The 18,746-nt window shown below is 41.8% G+C and overlaps 1 protein-coding gene across 9 annotated transcripts in view; it reads right to left on the bottom strand.

Annotated features, from left to right (window-relative positions):
- Positions 1-18,746, bottom strand: part of LOC124721478 (syndetin) — a 150,117-nt gene that overhangs the window by 103,122 nt on the left and 28,249 nt on the right. For all 9 annotated transcript variants that reach the window (XM_047246475.1, XM_047246481.1, XM_047246473.1 and 6 more), the window contains one exon: positions 14,054-14,272. In XM_047246475.1, coding sequence (XP_047102431.1) covers positions 14,054-14,272 — 219 coding nt within the window. The remainder of the gene's footprint in view (positions 1-14,053; positions 14,273-18,746) is intronic.

Here is an 18,746-nt window from a genome sequence, read left to right as displayed (position 1 = left end):
CAATTATAAATTTTAAAAAGGTGCAAGAAAATTGAAACCATCACTTCCTCCTCCTACTCCCCCCCCCTCCACCTCACCCTCCCACATATATATATATATATCTCTCTCTCTCTCTCTCTCTCTCTCTCTCTCTCTCTCCCTCTCCAACTTCCATCTTCATTTTAAAATTTTAGCTTTTTTTTTTCTAGTAGTGGAGCTGAACATACTAACTTGCAATATTAAAATACTGATAAGATTTGGAAATATTATTTGTTTTGGTATAATTAGCTGCTAAAACAACTTTAAAAAATGTGTGTCCTATTATGTTCTTGAACTCATTTCATGATGAGTACGTGAGGAAGTTGGTTTCACAACACTCAACAGTCTAATGTGCCTCGTTTTTAAGTAATTAAACACAAGGCCCTACAGATGTACCAACTTCTTTAATGAACAATTACTTTTCTTTCCCTTCTGTGTTAATTTTGCGAGTTTAGTACCTTACTGTTGCAATAACAAGCACTTCCACGTATAGAGAAAATAAAAGAAACCAATTTGTTCAAATAAACTGAAGTAATTTTTCTAAGACACATTTACTGTGGATATAACTGTACCGCTTTTTGTAATATTCAGCATTTGTTATCAGCATCCTGCAGGCTTCAGTGAAACAAGTGCCATTAAAAAAGACATGTAAATGGTGGGTTTCTGATTATGTGACATGTTACACCAGTAGTTTTAAGAAGAGCTCTTACTGAAAAATGCTTATAGGTCATGTATGCTGTGGCACGTTCATTTAAAGTTTATGTTATTACGACAATTGGAAAGTTGAGGCAATAAATGTAAGTGCTTATCATAAAGCTCTAGAACATAATGAAAATTTTATTTATCTGTATCACAGCACACAATTTACAAACCATTATAATTAAGTAAACAAGAAACATTCAAGATTTAAACCAAACAGAACCGTTTGCTAATAAAAAAAAATTTACTATAACTACCACAACATAACTTTAAATATATTTTGCACTCTACAATGAAACACACACTACTTCTTTCACACTGTAATTGTCTCACAATATAAAGTACTACCATGTTTACTATGCTGCAGGATTTTGTGAGGTACAGAAGATTCCTGTAAATGTAGTGGCCTTATCTAGCAATATTCTATGTTTCCTGGATTTACAATGTTCTTGTTTGCAGAAACCCAAACTGGATATTCAGAATAATATACACTGCCTGACATGAAAAAGAAGCACCGAGAAGACATGGTCAGATGACAATGTAATATCGTACACATATACAATATCAGCTTATACGTAAATGATTAAGAGTTGTAAGTCTCTGTGGCGCGTAGAATGGCCACCATAGGTCATGCATATTGTGCATATTTAGTGTTGTTATTGGGCCTTATAGTGTATGTGTAAAAAGGGCACTGAACAGCATCAAATGATTTGTAATCACTATGAAGGACATGGAGATGTCATACATACATGTGAGCAGCATTATCAGCACCTGACAAAGCACGAAAGGAGTGTCATTGCAGACATCCATTTGGCTTGCTGCTCAAATCGTGTTATATCCAAGATTTGTGGGGCATTTGGATGTGACACTGCTCTGATGATGAACTGTTTGGGAACATGTGGTAAAGCACACTTGTCATCAATGCTCTGGTTGACCACGTCTCACCAAGACAAGGGAGGATCGCCATATGTGCGCAAAGCACAGCACAATCCCTTCACATCTGCTCCTACCATCCAAGAACAAATTATGGACTCCCTGTAACATTCTGCACCATCCTATATTAGTGGTCACAGACTAGCAGCAGCCAGCCTAGGGAATTACAGTTCCATACGTGGGCTGCCATTAAAATCACAACACACAGCTGCATCTGGAGTGGTGCCGTGACTGGGAAGCCTAGACTGCTGATGAATGGCATCATTGTGTTCAGCAATGACTGTGGTTCTCCCAATGTTTTGGAAGGCTCAGCAGTGTTACTCCTTGGGTCATGGTGTGAGGAGCCATCAAGTATGACTTTGTGCCATGGCTGGTATTGATTGAGGGAACTTTGTTGGCAAAATGACACATCACAGGCATCAGTCATCCTCATGTGTTGCCTCTCGTGTGCCTGTATCATGTTGCCATTTTTCAATGGGACAATGCTCATCCACACATTGCATGTGATTCTGGGCCCTGTCTGTATGAGTGTGAGGTACTCTTGTGGCCATTAACACCTCCAGATCTGTGTCAACTCCAACGCACTGCCAGTATACAGGATATTAAGCAGTCACGCAGTAGTTATAGGCCATACTGCCTGGCTTTATGACATCCATCCCAACTAAATCAGTACATGCATCCAGGCCGAAGGGGGTACAACAACATACTGATAAGTGAGTTCATACTGCCAAAATCTTAATAAATCTGAGCTGATTTTGTAATCACTGCACTAACATCACATACCCTCTCATCAACCCGTGTGTGTGTGTGTGGGGGGGGGGGGGGGGGGGGCGCACACGCACACACACTCTAGAAGGAGAAAGAAAGTGTTGAATAGGTGTGCCAATGTAGAGGGAAGGAGGGAGGGGAAAAAAAGTGAAGAGTAAAACAAAAAATGGCTGGTTGCAGTAATTTCAAGAAACCTTTATTCATCACAGTCATGGTGTTCCTCATCTATAATGGATAAAAGTTGTATGTAATAGACATTCAGTACATGACAAATCTGTCATGGACTATATAGATTGTTCATGTGTTCTTGTCATTTCCCCCCCGAGATGCTAAATGTTCCTTAGAGGTCCTGCATGGAAACAACATTATCCTGTGGGTCAAGAATGTACCAATACCCACTTAAGGAATCAGGCTTACAATTGGGACAAATGAAACCAAACTCAGACAACATATTATGGGATGTCATTAAGTTTATGACTGACATATTGTGAAGCTAGAGTCTGTAACACGGACCATGAATTTAATCACATGCCGACTCTTCTCTGGTAATTAGCACGGCAAATGCTGTTTTAGGCAAGTTCACAGCTAACTGATCCAGTCACTTCACATCTGCATCAGAGATGATCTAATCCATCCATCAACAGCAGATATTTCTCACAATAATCTTACGCAATTCAAAATGAGGAGGAAAAATGTTGAAACTTCCTGGCAGATTAAAACTGTGTGCTGGACCGAGACTCGAACTCAGGACCTTTGCCTTTCACGGGCAAGTGCTCTACCAACTGAGCTACCCAAGCATGACTCACGCTCCGTCCTCACAGCTTTACTTCTGCCAGTACCTCGTCTCCTACCTTCCAAACTTTAGAGAAGCTCTCCTGCGAACCTTGCAGAACTAGCACCCCCGAAAGAAAGGATATTGTGGAGACATGGCTTTGCCACAGCCTGGGGGATGTTTCCAGAATGAGATTTTCACTCTGCAGCGAAGTGTGCACTGATACAAAGAGGATAATGCAGCATACAATGAGGCAGATTGCATAAATAAGATACACAATGGTGAGGTCCATACACAGCAGTATGAATTAAGGGCCCTGACATCATTGTAATCTGTCTGAAAAGAAGTGGAAGGATTTTAGGACTCATACCAACAGACTGGTGAAATTTTTCTAATAACATACGTGTCATACTCCATCATCAGCATTACTCTCCTGCTAGTTGGAGTTGAGGCACATGGGACACCAATCACACATGCAGATAACAAAATGCCCATACTGTCATGGAAAATTGAAAATTTACAGTGCCATTTGGAGAACAGTGACTTATTTCAATTTTCTATAGTTGAAGGAGAAATCTGAAAGCATGTCAGTTCTCGAGAGGTGAGCACTCAAATTCTGTAAAAGATGACCGGCACAGCTGAACAAGTGCAGCAGGATGTAAAAGTGCAGAACATGTGTTATATTGGCATGTAGGAAAGATAGAAAAAGGGCATCTAATTGGACAATTGGTACAACATGAATCCCGTGTCCAGAGGAGAGAAAACTTAAATTTTGGGGGCAAAGACATTAAGATCTTGTTCAGACAAAAATAGATGTATTAGAAGGGGAACAGAAACAGCTACTCAGACTTCTGAAGCAGCTAGTGACAACCGTTAAAACAACAGGGTGTATACAAGTAGGAAAAAACATCCTGAATTTCTCACTTAAAAATACACTTTTGCCTGGTGAAAATACATTATATCCTGGGTGAAAGTATGTTTTTCCTGTGTTAAGTGACAATACACTTTCCATCAGATTTGTAAAACTTACCAATCCCTTGAATGGTAAAGGTTTTATACACCAGCATAGAACTTCCCGGCAACTTAGGACATGAGACACAGCAAAAAAGGAACTGTTTTGGAAAGATCTTTGATCTGTGACGAAATGTACACTGCATATTTTTGTATTACGAAAGTATAAATATGAATTCCACCAAATACAGCATGGCAGCTTCCAAAGTTCTGAAATCAAGTTTGCATTGCAGATATGCTTTTGTCAGCCAATTGTAGCTCACATCACATGATCTCACCAGGCAATGACGGCAGATTTTAGTGCACAGGACACTTTTAGTCAACCAACAGTGACATCACTGTTAACGAGCACAAACACACAAATGTGAAAAGTTAATGGTTTAAATTAAGACACAGAGCCTAGCTACAAGAAAAGCTAAGCTTTCACTTATAACACTGGTATCAAATATTTTTTGCTGTTTTTTCTGAGGGTGTGGTTATGCAGGAACCTAAAAGCACAGCTTATATTGCAGCAGCTGAATATTTGTGACAAGCATGAGTACACATTTCACTGCTGTCAACCAAACATTTTGTGGGTGTTAACTGGATGAATACACATTCCATCAAGCACTTCAACTTTTCCATAGAAAGACGAATATACTTTATACTATCATTATTGCATAATTTGCAATCTATTAAAGAAACTGAATAAATATGAGAAACTAACCATTAAGCTTTTTGTTTTATAATGTGTGTTACCCTTCAAGATGTATCAAACACAAATGTGCCAATAAAATTTTAAATAATGGCATAAATGGCTGGTCTTCTGGGGCTGAAATTTTTCTGAGTGGCTAGTCCTCAAAGTGTCAAGTTTAGAATGAGAGTCAAATGCTCTGTGATTTAAGAAATTCATTGCACATTTTGACACACAATATAATTCATCTTATGTAAAAGGAAATTTACTTTGAAATTCATGCTTCTCAAACCAATATTCACAATATTTTCCCACGACCTGTTACATATGCACAAATTTGTGATGTCACGCTCATCGAAAGCAGTTTGTTGTTAGGAAGCATTGCATAGTCTTCACACTAAAGCCTTTGATACATTTTGCTATCAGCAGATGTTTGATACATTTTGCTATCAGCAGATGCTTGTGTGTGCATTGCCCTTTTTTTTTTTTTGTAAATGGTGCATTTCCTTTCCAACTAAAGTATAATTTTGGTGTTGTGGATTTGTTTATGTTTTATTGTTGCAGTATTATTCTGCAGTATTGGGCTAAAGTAAAATTCTTTGTTAGAGCATCAGTTCTTACCAATCAAAATTACAAAAATTTAACTGAAAACTAAAATAAAAATATTCCTGGAATCCAAAAAACTTTCAAGGTTTCTCCCAGATGAAAAAATTCCTGGGTTCTTCTCGGATTTCACAGTTGTACACCCTGAATGACCTTAACTACTAGCTCTAATAGAATGGTATGCTTCATAGCGAAAAATGAAGATATTATAAAGTAGGGAATGAAACAGTTGATCTAAAACACAATAGATTAGAAAGCAGCACCTAAAGACAGCTGCGGATAGCTGTAATTCTGATCACTGTCAACAAATGGCTAATACAGCTTATGGGTATCTTCAGTGAACTGGAGTGGGACTATGACATTTTAATATCAACAATAGTAGTATTCTAAAACCATATCTGGTCAGTCCAATACAGATAGTGGAGTTTTTAGAACGGATCAAGGATGACATCGAGGACAAGAGGTTTCCAATTGCCCTTACACCAGACACCGGTTATCAACTGATCAGAATATTTTCATTGCCAGTAACATCTTAAGTTACATGCTGAATATCCTGTTAGGAGGAGACAGTGTGTATGAGCTGTATTGGACACTACTGTTACTGTCGGAAGTGGATGGAACATGGCATTTGTTTAGGTGTTTTGCCCCCCCCCCCCCCCCAAAAAAAATGGAGCTACTGCTAGTTGATGACATGCCTGTGCCCTTATGTGGTACTGGCTGGATGCACAATGCAAGAATGCAAGGATTTCAGTTCAGCAGGTGGACTGACTGGATCGGGGTTGTGTCGGGTGCGGTGGGTGGAAGGGGATAGGGGCAGGAGGCAGGAAGAGGGATTGAGGGTGAGTAGGTAGTGGCTTTGAGGAAGGAAGCCAGTCTGCTACCTAGGAATGTAAGAGGAAGGGGGCTGGGGGTGGCATGTGGACAGGCTAAGCATGTGATGCACAGATGCAGGAGGCAGAGGGGAGCAGCATACTATGAAGGTGACATGGAGACATTAATTGGGAGGGGTTGATACGACAGAGGAAGTGGAAACAGTTGGGTGGAGGGTGTGGGGACAATGTGTTAACAGAGATTAAGGCCAGGAGGGTTACAGGAGTGAATGATGTGTTTCAAGGATAACTCCTATCTGCATACTTCAGAAAAGGTGGTGGTGGGGGAAGGATCCAGACGGCCAGGGTAGTGAAGCAGCTGTTGAAATCGATCGTGTTGTACTCAGGTTGCATGTTATGCCACTGAATGGTCAAATTTGTTCTTGGCCGGAGTTTGGCAGTGGGCATTCATTCTGGTGGACAGCTGGTTGGTTATGTACCAATATAATAAGCTGTGCTGTGATTGCAGTAGAGTTGGTATATGACAAGGCTGTTTGTGCAAGTGGCCCTGCCTCTAATGGGGTACGATAAGCCTGTGGCAAGACTGAAGTAAGAAGTACTGAGTGAGTGGATTGCGCAGGTCTTGCACCAGGTCTTCCACAGTGATATGATTTCTGTTGCAAGGGTTTCAGAGAGGAAGTGGCACAGGGATGGACTAGGATGTTGTGTGTCGGAAGGTTCTTGGGTAGGATGTCCCTCATTTCAGGGCATGATGATAGATAATCACAGCCCTGCTGAAGGATATAGTTCAGTTGTTCCAGTCCACGGTGGTATTGTGTGACAACGGGAGCACTCCTCTGTAGCAGATTCTTAGTGGAGATGGGAAGATTGGAGATGTGTGAGGACCTGACATGACAAATCTGTGTGGGGACTAGGTTTGGTGGGTAGTTCCTATCTGTGATGGCTTTTGTGAGCCCTTCGGCATACTTGGCAAGTGAGTTCTCATCACTGCAGACACATCATCCACGAGTGGCTAGGCTGTATGGGAGGGATTTTTTGGTATGGAAGGGACGGCAGGTGTCAGAATACATGTGTTGTTGGTCATTAGCAAGTTTCATACAGACACAGGTGTGGTTGGCGCCATCAGAGACGAGTGGGTCAATGTCCAGAAAAGTGACACATTGGGTTGAAGAGGACCAGATGAAGCAGATGGGACAAAAGGTGTTGAGGTTCTGGAGAAATGAGGATACGGTGACTTGGCCCCATGTCCAGATCACGAAGATATCAATGAACCTGAAACAGACAAGGGGTTTGGGGCTTTGGGAGGTTAGAAAGGTTTCCTCTAGACGGGCCATAAAATGGCTGGCTTAGGAGGGTGCCATGCAGGTGCCCAAGGCTGTGCTGAAGATGCGTTTATAAACCTTGCCCCCCTAAGGAGTAGTAGTAATTTGTCAGTATATAGTCTGTAAGGTGTATGACGAATGAGGCAGTCGGTTTGGCACCTGAAGGATGTTGGAAAAGGTAGTGTTTGACAGTGGCAAGGTCATGGGTTTGTGGGATGTTGGTGTAAAGGGAGGTGGCATCAAAAGTAACTAGTATGGATCCAGAAGGTAAAGGGGTGGGAATGGTGGAGAGTCGGTGAAGTAAGTGGTTAGTTTCTTTGCTGTGAGAGGCTAGGTTTCAGGCAATTAGTTGCACACATTGGTCAACAAGAGCAGAAATTCTTTCAGTAGGTGCACAGTAACAAACTATAATGGGTGTCCAGGACTGTTGGCTTATCGGTTTTTGGGAGCATGTAGAAGACAGGTGTATGGGCTGTCATTGTGGTGATGAGGGAGATGGACCAAAGAGAGACATTCTGGGATGGTCTCAAGGATTGCAGTAGGGACTGGAGGTTGTGTTGGACTTCTGTGATGGGATCACTATAGCAGAGTTTGTAGGTGGAGGAGTCAGAGTTTGTGGAAGCCTTCTGTCAGGTAGTCACTGCTATTCATCACAACAGTGGTGGATTCTTTGTCTGCGGGGAATATGATAAGTTTCGGTTCTGTTTTGAGATTTGTATGGCTGTCCTTTCTTCTGTTGAAACATTAGTTCTTACAAAAGGACCTGGGGACAGATGGTGAGGCCAAGTTGGAAGTAAGGAATTCCTGGAAGGTGAGTAGGGGTGGTAAGCTATGAGGCGTGTGGGTTAGGGTTGTCACAGTTGGATGGTGGTACGAAACGGGAGAGGCAAGGTTAAATGTTTGGGTTAGTAAGTCTTTGGTCGGACGGATTGGTGGGGAAATATGGTTTTTCACAGCTGAGATCGGGAGAAGGAAAGCATGTCCTCTACAAGTCCAACATGGCTAAACTTGGTTGTGGGCCTGAAGGTTCAGCCTTTGGATATGACTAAAACTTACATGGGACTGAGGTTTTTTGGTGGACAGGTTAACAACAGTGTTTCGTGTTTGTTTGGATCCTCAATTTCGTAGAGTGTTAAGCGGGAGTTTCAGAGACTCTGGCAAACTGACAAGGTCAGCTAGGCAGGTTCTGGTTGCCATGACGGGTTGACAAGGGTGTTCACTGTTGGTAGGACACATGGTGATGGGTAATGGTGGTCCGAGGCAGGAGTATGGTGTCAACAGGCTGGACAATTTATGGAGGTGGTATGAGGAATGCTTTTCCAGGTGTTGGACTGCAGGAGTTCCAATTCTGGAAATGCAGTGTATGTAGTTAGGACTGTGGAAGGAGCAGAGGGTGTTCTGGGATGCCTATGTCATGGAAATGTGTTCCTGCAGTACCAGTTTTGTGAGGAACAGTGACTGGTAGAATCTGAAAAGTTGTTAAAGAAGAGGTGGGACCAAAAAAAGGCATTTTATTGTTAGGTCATTTGTTGACCTCAAACTTTCTGATGACTCCATCCACACCACTCTCCATATTAAATCCACTAACCACTAACAGTATCTGCATTTTGACAGCTGTCATTACTTCCATATCAAAAAATCCCTCCCATACAGTCTAGCCACCCATGGCCAACGTTTCTGCAGTGATAAGAATGCCCTTGCCCAGTAAGCTGAAGGTCTCTCAAAGGCCTTCACAGACAGACTTTGGCCCCCATACCTGGGCCAGCAACAGATTTCCCAAGCCATATCCTCACACGCCCCTAATCCTATCACCACCCCAAATAATCAATAATCACCTGCAAAGGAGTCCCCCTCCTCCTCCCTGTCAGCCAATACTGGAATGGAACAACTGAACCATATCCTTTACCAGGGCTCTGATTATCGATCATCATGCAATGAAATGAGGGTCAACCTACCATAGATCCTTTCCCTCTCTTCTACAATGGTATTCTGTTGCCCACTCAACCTACGCAACATCCTAGGCCATCCCTATGCCACTCCAACTCTGAACCCCTTTTCACAGGGATCATATCGCAATGGAAGACCCAGGTGCAAGACCTGCCCAATCCACTCACCCAGTACTTCTTACTCCAGTCTTGTCACAGGCTTATCCTCCCCATCAGAGGCACAGCCATTCATGCAAGCAGCCGTATTACATACCATCTCTGTTGCAGTCACTGCATATCTTTTTACACTGTTAGGTCAACCATCAAGCCGTCCACCGGAATGAATGGCAACTGCAATACTGTGGCAAAGAAAAAAATTGATCATCCAGTGGCACAACATGCAGCTGAGGGCAACATGATCGATTTCAATGGCTGCTTCACAGTCTGGGACATCTGGATCCTTCCCTCCAGCACCAGATTTTCTGAACTACACCGATGAGAGTCATCCTTGCAACAGATCCTTCGCTCCCATAACACTCCTGCCATCGATCTACTTTCACCCACTGCTCTCACACACTCCACCCAACTGTTTCCACTTCCTATGTCCTATCAGCCCCTCCCAAGCCACATCTCCACACCTTCATAGTGTGCTGCTCCCCAGCGCCTCAAGCATTCATAAATAACATGCCTTGCCCATGCACGTGCCACCCCTCCTTCCCGCATTCCTAGGCAGCAAACTGGCTTCTTCCCACCAAGCCACTAATTACTCACTCCAAATCATGCCTCCAGCCTCCCTCCCTTTCTAACCACCTCACCGGGCAACCCCCACCCAGTCAGTCCACCGGCCGAACTGCAATCCCTGCATTGTGTGTCCAGCCAGCACCATGTAGGGCAGAGGCATGTGAGCGCACTTGGGTAAATTGCGTTTGCACCTGTTTGTGCCCACATGCATATTATTTGTAATTATGTATTCCTTTTGCATATCATTGTACCACTGCATTGCAATTATGTATTTCTTTCAAATTACCACATAAAATTTTTGTAAAAGTTTATAGTCGCTTAGGACGGCATTAAAAATTTTTCCCAGGGTATCGCAACATAAGAAATACAACACCTAAAAGACAGTGAGTAGAATCCAGAACGAATGATTTTACTTGAGAACACAAGGAAAACTCTTCAGGAAGTGTGTTGGCTGAAGTTTCAGTCAGATGTCAATGTGAATTCATGAAAAAGCCACTTGCCATGGCAGGATGATGGCAGTGTTAAAGTTAACCATAACTGGCCATCCAAGGTCTTGCTGGATGCTGGCCAGAAGCGCCAATGTGGAATAGGTGACATGACCTACCATACAGTATAAAGGCGGAGACATTGAGTTCAGTTAGAGAGTAAAAGATAATTTGCTCTGGCTCTGCTTGTGTTAATACTTAGCTGTATATCTTCCTCCAAGGGAACTCCACAGTTAGTACAGATAGGACCAATGTACCTTCATCCCTTTATTTTGCTCAGACAGGCAGTGAAGACTGCTGTTGTTCATGTTTTGCCTCCATTAGCTTATATTTCCTGACTGAGTTCCACAATTCCTCAAAACATTCAATTAACCATAACCACATTACCTAATTGAAAGAACTTCCCTCAGTATCCATGTCATTCAGCATCCAGACTGCTCGGTGGACATGAAAATTTGAATCAATTTTGTAATCCATGGATGAAATTTTATTTCGTTCTCCCTCCTCTTCTGGTTCCTTTACTTTCTTTTGTCTGTGTATCTTCATTTCAATTTTTAATATATATTTCTGTGATGATCTACAATCTAAACTTTGTTCTATAAGTATAATCAAATGTCAAAGACAATCCAATGCTGAGCAGCAAGTGCAAGGGATACTGCTGCAATACTGAATTCCAATTCTGGGTAGGATTCTCATGTACATGGTTTGCTTGCAACTTATGATGGCGTTCCAAACATTTATCTGCATCATGCACATTGCTGAACAAGTGTTCGTGCCATACTGTATGTGTGTTAAGAATGAGTATCAAATAAAAGGAAATGAGAGGGTGAAACTCTGTGCCCCAGCACTTATCCTATTCCTTCCGTATAGCACCATGAAGACTATCCAGCTTAAAATCTCCATCCAACGGATGAAAATCAGCACTGCATGGCCTCCCAACATAAAATTCATCGTTTTATAGCTTTATAACTTTATGTATTTTCTTTAATGTATGTAGCCCTCTAATTAAAGCTTTGTATGCTACTTGTAGGTCTGAAAATGATCACAGCAGTGGTCGAAACCGGTCACCTTAATAAATATAAATCGTGATCAAGACTGTTTTTAATAGTAAACATCAAATAGTACGTAAAGGGATAAATAAGAATGGTATTATGACATCTCTGGGAATGTTCTAAGCCATGTGTGTTGAACAGTCATCAAGTCATCTGAAGGCAGTTTTATCAGTGACAATAATCACAAATCCAATAGTGTTATACAGATCTAGTGCAATGACAGTACACAGAGGTCATGAGGAAAAATTATAGCTATTACTATAAGAAAAAATATAGATATTTATAAAGGAGGTTATTTTAGGTTTCTGTTCTCCAATGTTCAGCCAGGTGGAATTTCTCTCACAATAATATTACTACTGCAGAAATTTCAGTTCTCACCAAGGTTGTCGGGAAGTGTCCCTTCATTGTAAAGCAAATACTGGAACTACAAATCCCCCCCCCCCCCCCCCCAAATATTCACAACTGAGATTCTGGGATTCCCTTGCCTCACTGCAAGATTGTCTGCCATTTGGTTGAAAGGTCACTACTCCAACAGTCCGCCCTAGTTTCAGGCATAGTAATAATAAAAATAAAACTCACAAAGTCTCTGCAGAAATGTATCCATTTTGACAATATGACAACAAATGCATATTTTACAAATGACAGATTTATGGTAATGCCGCTGTTTCTCAACTTCTTGCAAGCTAGATGAATGCGAAGAACAGACTTTAACTGTGCAAGAAGAACAATACTTTGACTACAGACAACTGGAAATATGCAGCGTATCTGAAGAGTCTAATTTCACACTGTTCCTTAACTATCAGACAAGCTTCATACAAATTTGGGGATCATTAACTAGTTTTCAGCAGCACATATGGTCACACTGAAAGGAAAAGTACTGCAAATATGTAACACTGGAGAACAACATTGAGGTTTTTTGCACTCATGCCAAAATCTGATGAGACAAATGTACTTATAACAAGAGACAGGTTTAAAAATTCAGTACTAAAACAAAAAATTCAATATTTTTTCTAAAAATACATAAGTGCATGCAGACCTACACACAAAAAATTTATGCTACACCACCTCTTAAAAAATGTTGCTTAAATGAAAGACAGAACTCAATGAAGAAGATATTAAGACAATACTGCAGATACATAAGGCTCGCTTATCGCTTAACTAAAAAAGGATGAGCATTGCACTAAGATCTTCATCTTATCAATTTTGTTTAAAGTTTCACCAATACACAGAATTTTAAAAGCTTTGCTCCACTACTGTGAATACCATCTAGATCACTTATTACACACAGGATGTCAGTATTCAGGGTTATGACAGGAACAATCATTTGCAGCAAAAAATTCTAGTAAACATGGGCTTAAAATGCATACCTTAAGAGCTATGCACACTACTTCATCTTGGCTACTCTGAAACAGATCTTTTCTACAGAAGAAGTGCCCACAGCTCTCAAGGTATGCATTTAAGAGCCCATGTTTAATAGATAATTTTTTTCTTGTTTTGGACTATCCTACCTCCCTCCAAAACATGGAATGCAAAGAGCTTGCAGTAGCAGAGATTTGTTTCACAGTACTGAGGATGAAAAAGTGTCCATAGCTCTTAAGAAATGCACTTTAGAGCCTATGCTTACTAGACTTTTTTCCTTTGTATGTTTGTTCCTGCCATATCCCTCAATATTAGCCATTCCTCCTGGGACATCCTACATAATTTTTTTTTCTTTAAATTAGTGACATGTTTTAGCTACTGCCATGATCAGATCCATAACTTTGAACAAAATCCAGTGACACTTGCAATACAACTATTGCCTCACTTTGGCATCTGGTTTATTGCTATTGACAATGAACTTTATTTCACACGTTCCACATTCTGAAATTGTTGATGGCAGTAGCCAAAACGAGTCATTAATGTAGTATTATAAACAATATATTAAGTGAGCTAGATGGTATTATTCCCAAAAGTTCATAATGACTGCAGGCTCATTTAAGGAATGGAAAAGTTTCTCTGTGAGGAATGGTATAAAATCACAGTGACCAATGATAAGAATTTATATGCGTCAGTCTTTAGGATGATTCAAGCAGCCAAGGTGGCAGTACACCATATTAACAGGAGTTAAAGAGAAAGAGAGAGAGAGAGAGAGAGAGAGAGAGAGAGAGAGAGAGAGATAACACATTTGCTAAGCAGATTTATTTTTCTTTACAATGTTCTGAGGATAATGAAAGTATAATACCTGACACAATAGACGAAAGGGCTTTAGAGAGCTTGAAGCACCTCCAGTTACAAGACTTTCAGTGTTGTCCACACACTCACGTATAACTTCCACAGCTTTATTGTGAATAGCAGAATAGAAGTGCATGTGTAACTGATCCATTGCCATCTGTGTTTTTCCTAGTAACTGATACGCTGTCATTACATTGTTATAAAATTCTGGCTGAAATTTTGCACATACCTGTGAAGAGAGAAAAAATACTGTTTCCATATCTTTTTTTGAAACAAAACAGTATACACAAGTGACAGAAAAGGACAAACAATGTACAGAATACAGAATGTAAACAACTGCAATATGCATAACAGTAGACGAAAATGTTCATTTTTTCCAGCTTAATGGATTTGCACACACATTCTGACAACTGGTTAATGTGCTCAGTATGGGGTGTGACCACCTCTGGCAGCAATACAGGCATGACAATGACAGGGTATGCTGTGAATGATATCATCAGTCTCATGCTGAGGCAATAACACTTATTCTTCCTGGAGAGCTGTTCACAAGTCTTGCAGAGTGGTTGGTGGATGCTTAGATGATGCAACCTGTTTCCCTGGTGCACCACAGACATGCCCTATGGGATTCAAATCGGGAGAGTGAGCAGGCCACACCATGCATTCAATATCTTCCATTTCCAAGAAAACATCAATTGCTCTTGCTCTATGAGGTCGATCATTATCGTCCATCAATATGAAGTCCGGGCCCCACCACCTCACAACAACTGCACATGAGGTCCCAAGATCTCATCAAGATACCTGACAGCAGTTAAATCTTGCATTTTCACCCATACAATTTCATGAAGAGGTGTTCATGTAATCAATATAATTCCTGCCCACAACATTGCAGACCCTACCTAATATCGGAGTCTTTGCATAATGTTATTTTATTATTATTATTATTATTATAAAAATCCGCTATTTCTTTTTTTTTTCATTTTCTCACTAAGAAAGTGTAAGTTCCAATGTAGAAGTTTTGTCAACTTTACAAGCTTGGTTGGCAGATACAAAAATCTTTTTTCCATTAACAAACTCTCTGAAAAACACTACATACGGGTGAACATCCATAATAGTTCACAGATCAGCAATACATCATTTCTTTTTACTTTACACAAACAATGAAAGTGCCAAAGTTGTTCTTGAAATCATTTCTTTTTACTTTACACAAACAATGAAAGTGCCAAAGTTGTTCTTGAAAACATATAAAACCTGCCACCAAAACACTGCTGCAGCTAGTGTATCAACAATTTTTACAGTTCTAAGGAGATTATAAGAAACTATACAAAAGTTAATAATGAAGAAATATAACTTTCTGCAGTTTATCATCTATTCCAGATATCCCCCCCCCCCTCCTTTTCCCCCTCCCACTATTCCATAATCAAGAGTGGAGAAATATGGCAAGCAAATACAACTATGCAGTTGTACTGGGTGGGGCAAATAAAAGCGGCCCAGACGAATGGATATGACTGGATGTGAATGTATGCATACAACCACACACAAACAGGATGGAACGACTGCCCATATAGTGGACCAAACCTTGGGGTACATTTGCACAATCTTCTTGCCTGACAGAGTTGTTAGCAGAGGTCAGTCTGGTCGTGGCCCTAGCTGGCCATTCAGGTCACCTGATCTGTCAGTGTGTGATTATTTTGTGTGGGAAGCCCTCACATCTAAGGTGTATTACAACAACCCTCAAAGTCTTCAAGAACTGAAGCAGAACATATTGGATGAAACTGCTGCACTTACAGCAGTCCAGCTTCGATCTGGCTTCAGAAACTAGATAACCAGGGCACAAAAGTGCCAAGAGATGACTGGTGGTCACTTTCAACATCTGCTATAGTCAGGTTGTACTGTATTGCCTTTATGCTGTTGTTTTTCTTTGTACACTGGAACTCTGTTCTCCAGGAGACTCCTGTATTTTCTTGCCCCGCGCGCGCACACACGCACGCACGCACACACACACACACACACACACACACACACACACACACACACACACACACACAGACAGAGAGAGAGAGAGAGAGAGAGAGAGAGAGAGAGAATGTTATTTCAGTTATGTTCACTTCAGTTTCTCGAGATTGTAGCATAAATTTCACATACAGTCCATCACAAACAGACTGAAAATCTCGCCCATTCAATTACCTCAACTCAGTTCTTCCAAAAGTGTCCCTATTATCAACAGGATCCCAATGAAATACACTCCTGGAAATTGAAATAAGAACACCGTGAATTCATTGTCCCAGGAAGGGGAAACTTTATTGACACATTCCTGGGGTCAGATACATCACATGATCACACTGACAGAACCACAGGCACATAGACACAGGCAACAGAGCATGCACAATGTCGGCACTAGTACAGTGTATATCCACCTTTCGCAGCAATGCAGGCTGCTATTCTCCCATGGAGACGATCGTAGAGATGCTGGATGTAGTCCTGTGGAACGGCTTGCCATGCCATTTCCACCTGGCGCCTCAGTTGGACCAGCGTTCGTGCTGGACGTGCAGACCGCGTGAGACAACGCTTCATCCAGTCCCAAACATGCTCAATGGGGGACAGATCCGGAGATCTTGCTGGCCAGGGTAGTTGACTTACACCTTCTAGAGCACGTTGGGTGGCACGGGATACATGCGGACGTGCATTGTCCTGTTGGAACAGCAAGTTCCCTTGCCGGTCTAGGAATGGTAGAACGATGGGTTCGATGACGGTTTGGATGTACCGTGCACTATTCAGTGTCCCCTCGACGATCACCAGTGGTGTACGGCCAGTGTAGGAGATCGCTCCCCACACCATGATGCCGGGTGTTGGCCCTGTGTGCCTCGGTCGTATGCAGTCCTGATTGTGGCGCTCACCTGCACGGCGCCAAACACGCATACGACCATCATTGGCACCAAGGCAGAAGCGACTCTCATCGCTGAAGACGACACGTCTCCATTCGTCCCTCCATTCACGCCTTTCGCGACACCACTGGAGGCGGGCTGCACGATGTTGGGGCGTGAGCGGAAGATGGCCTAACGGTGTGCGGGACCGTAGCCCAGCTTCATGGAGACGGTTGCGAATGGTCCTCGCCGATACCCCAGGAGCAACAGTGCCCCTAATTTGCTGGGAAGTGGCGGTGCGGTCCCCTACGGCACTGCGTTGGATCCTACCGTCTTGGCGTGCATCCGTGCGTCGCTGCGGTCCGGTCCCAGGTCGACAGGCACGTGCACCTTCCGCCGACCACTGGCGACAACATCGATGTACTGTGGAGACCTCACGCCCCACGTGTTGAGCATTTCGGCGGTACGTCCACCCGGCCTCCCGCATGCCCACTATACGCCCTCGCTCAAAGTCCGTCAACTGCACATACGGTTCACGTCCACGCTGTCGCGGCATGCTACCAGTGTTAAAGACTGCGATGGAGCTCCGTATGCCACGGCAAACTGGCTGACACTGACGGCGGCGGTGCAAAAATGCTGCGCAGCTAGCACCATTCGACGGCCAAGACCGCGGTTCCTGGTGTGTCCGCTGTGCCGTGCGTGTGATCATTGCTTGTACAGCCCTCTCGCAGTGTCCGGAGCAAGTATGGTGGGTCTGACACACCGGTGTCAATGTGTTCTTTTTTCCATTTCCAGGAGTGTAATTCAAAGTCACACAAGATGCTGCATTGTTTCCATTGTACGTTTCAAATGCCTTTCACAACACAGGGACATGTGCATCTGTTTATTTACAAATTCACATTGCAATGGCATTCATTTACACAGTTTAGCTAGCAGCAAACGAAACTACAAATAGAATAAAACTTTTGATTAAACTAAAATTATTTGGAGGCAAAGAATATTTTCCATGTTTTATACACTATTAAGTGATTCAATAATTGCCTGTTACATTTGTGATACTACATACTGTTTCTTTTCAATCACTCCAAATAAAAGTGGTCATATTTTCTGATAAAAAAAAACTTATGGAATATAGAAAAGCCACAAGGTATGGCAAGTTAAGTTAAACTGGAAATCTTACGGTACCTTCACACTGAAAACCAACTCCAATAAACAAAAACACACAACTGTCGTACATTTAGCAAACTTGCAACTTTAGTGAGTTTGACAAATCTACAACTTTTGTCAAGTGTTGCAAAATGTTGACAACAGTTTGAAGCTCCTGTAAACACACACACATTTGGTGTGATTTTATTTATTTATTACAGAAAAGAAAACTGATTCTGACTGAAGATACATTAGCACTTTGTGTTATAATTCTTGGTATAATGTTATAATTGTTTGTCACAAAAATTAACACAAAAAAGATGTGCATGTTCCAGACCATGAAGTTTTTGTTACAAAGACAAACTCATGTACTGGAGGAGCTCTACATTAAACGCAGGCAAGGTTTCCAAAATTTTGTCAGAATGACATGAGCACAATTCGAAGAACTCTCAGGGGATAGTAGCACAACATATTCAGTGGAAAGACACAAATTTTAGAGCTGCAGTAACACCAGCAGAACAACTTCTTGTAAACCTTCGATTTTTGGCAACAGGTGACAGTTATTCAAGTTCCATGTACTCTCATTGACTATCACTGGCCAGGATTAGTAAAGCTGTGCCATGTGTGTGCTGGGTTATTGTGAACATACTCAAGGATTTTGTAAAAGCAAGTACTGGTACTGTTATTTTACTTTTA

Source organism: Schistocerca piceifrons, chromosome X, assembly GCF_021461385.2.
Source record: "Schistocerca piceifrons isolate TAMUIC-IGC-003096 chromosome X, iqSchPice1.1, whole genome shotgun sequence".
Taxonomy (NCBI): domain Eukaryota; kingdom Metazoa; phylum Arthropoda; class Insecta; order Orthoptera; family Acrididae; genus Schistocerca; species Schistocerca piceifrons.
Note: the sequence above shows the minus strand (reverse complement) of the source record. Positions and strands in the feature narration are given on the sequence as shown.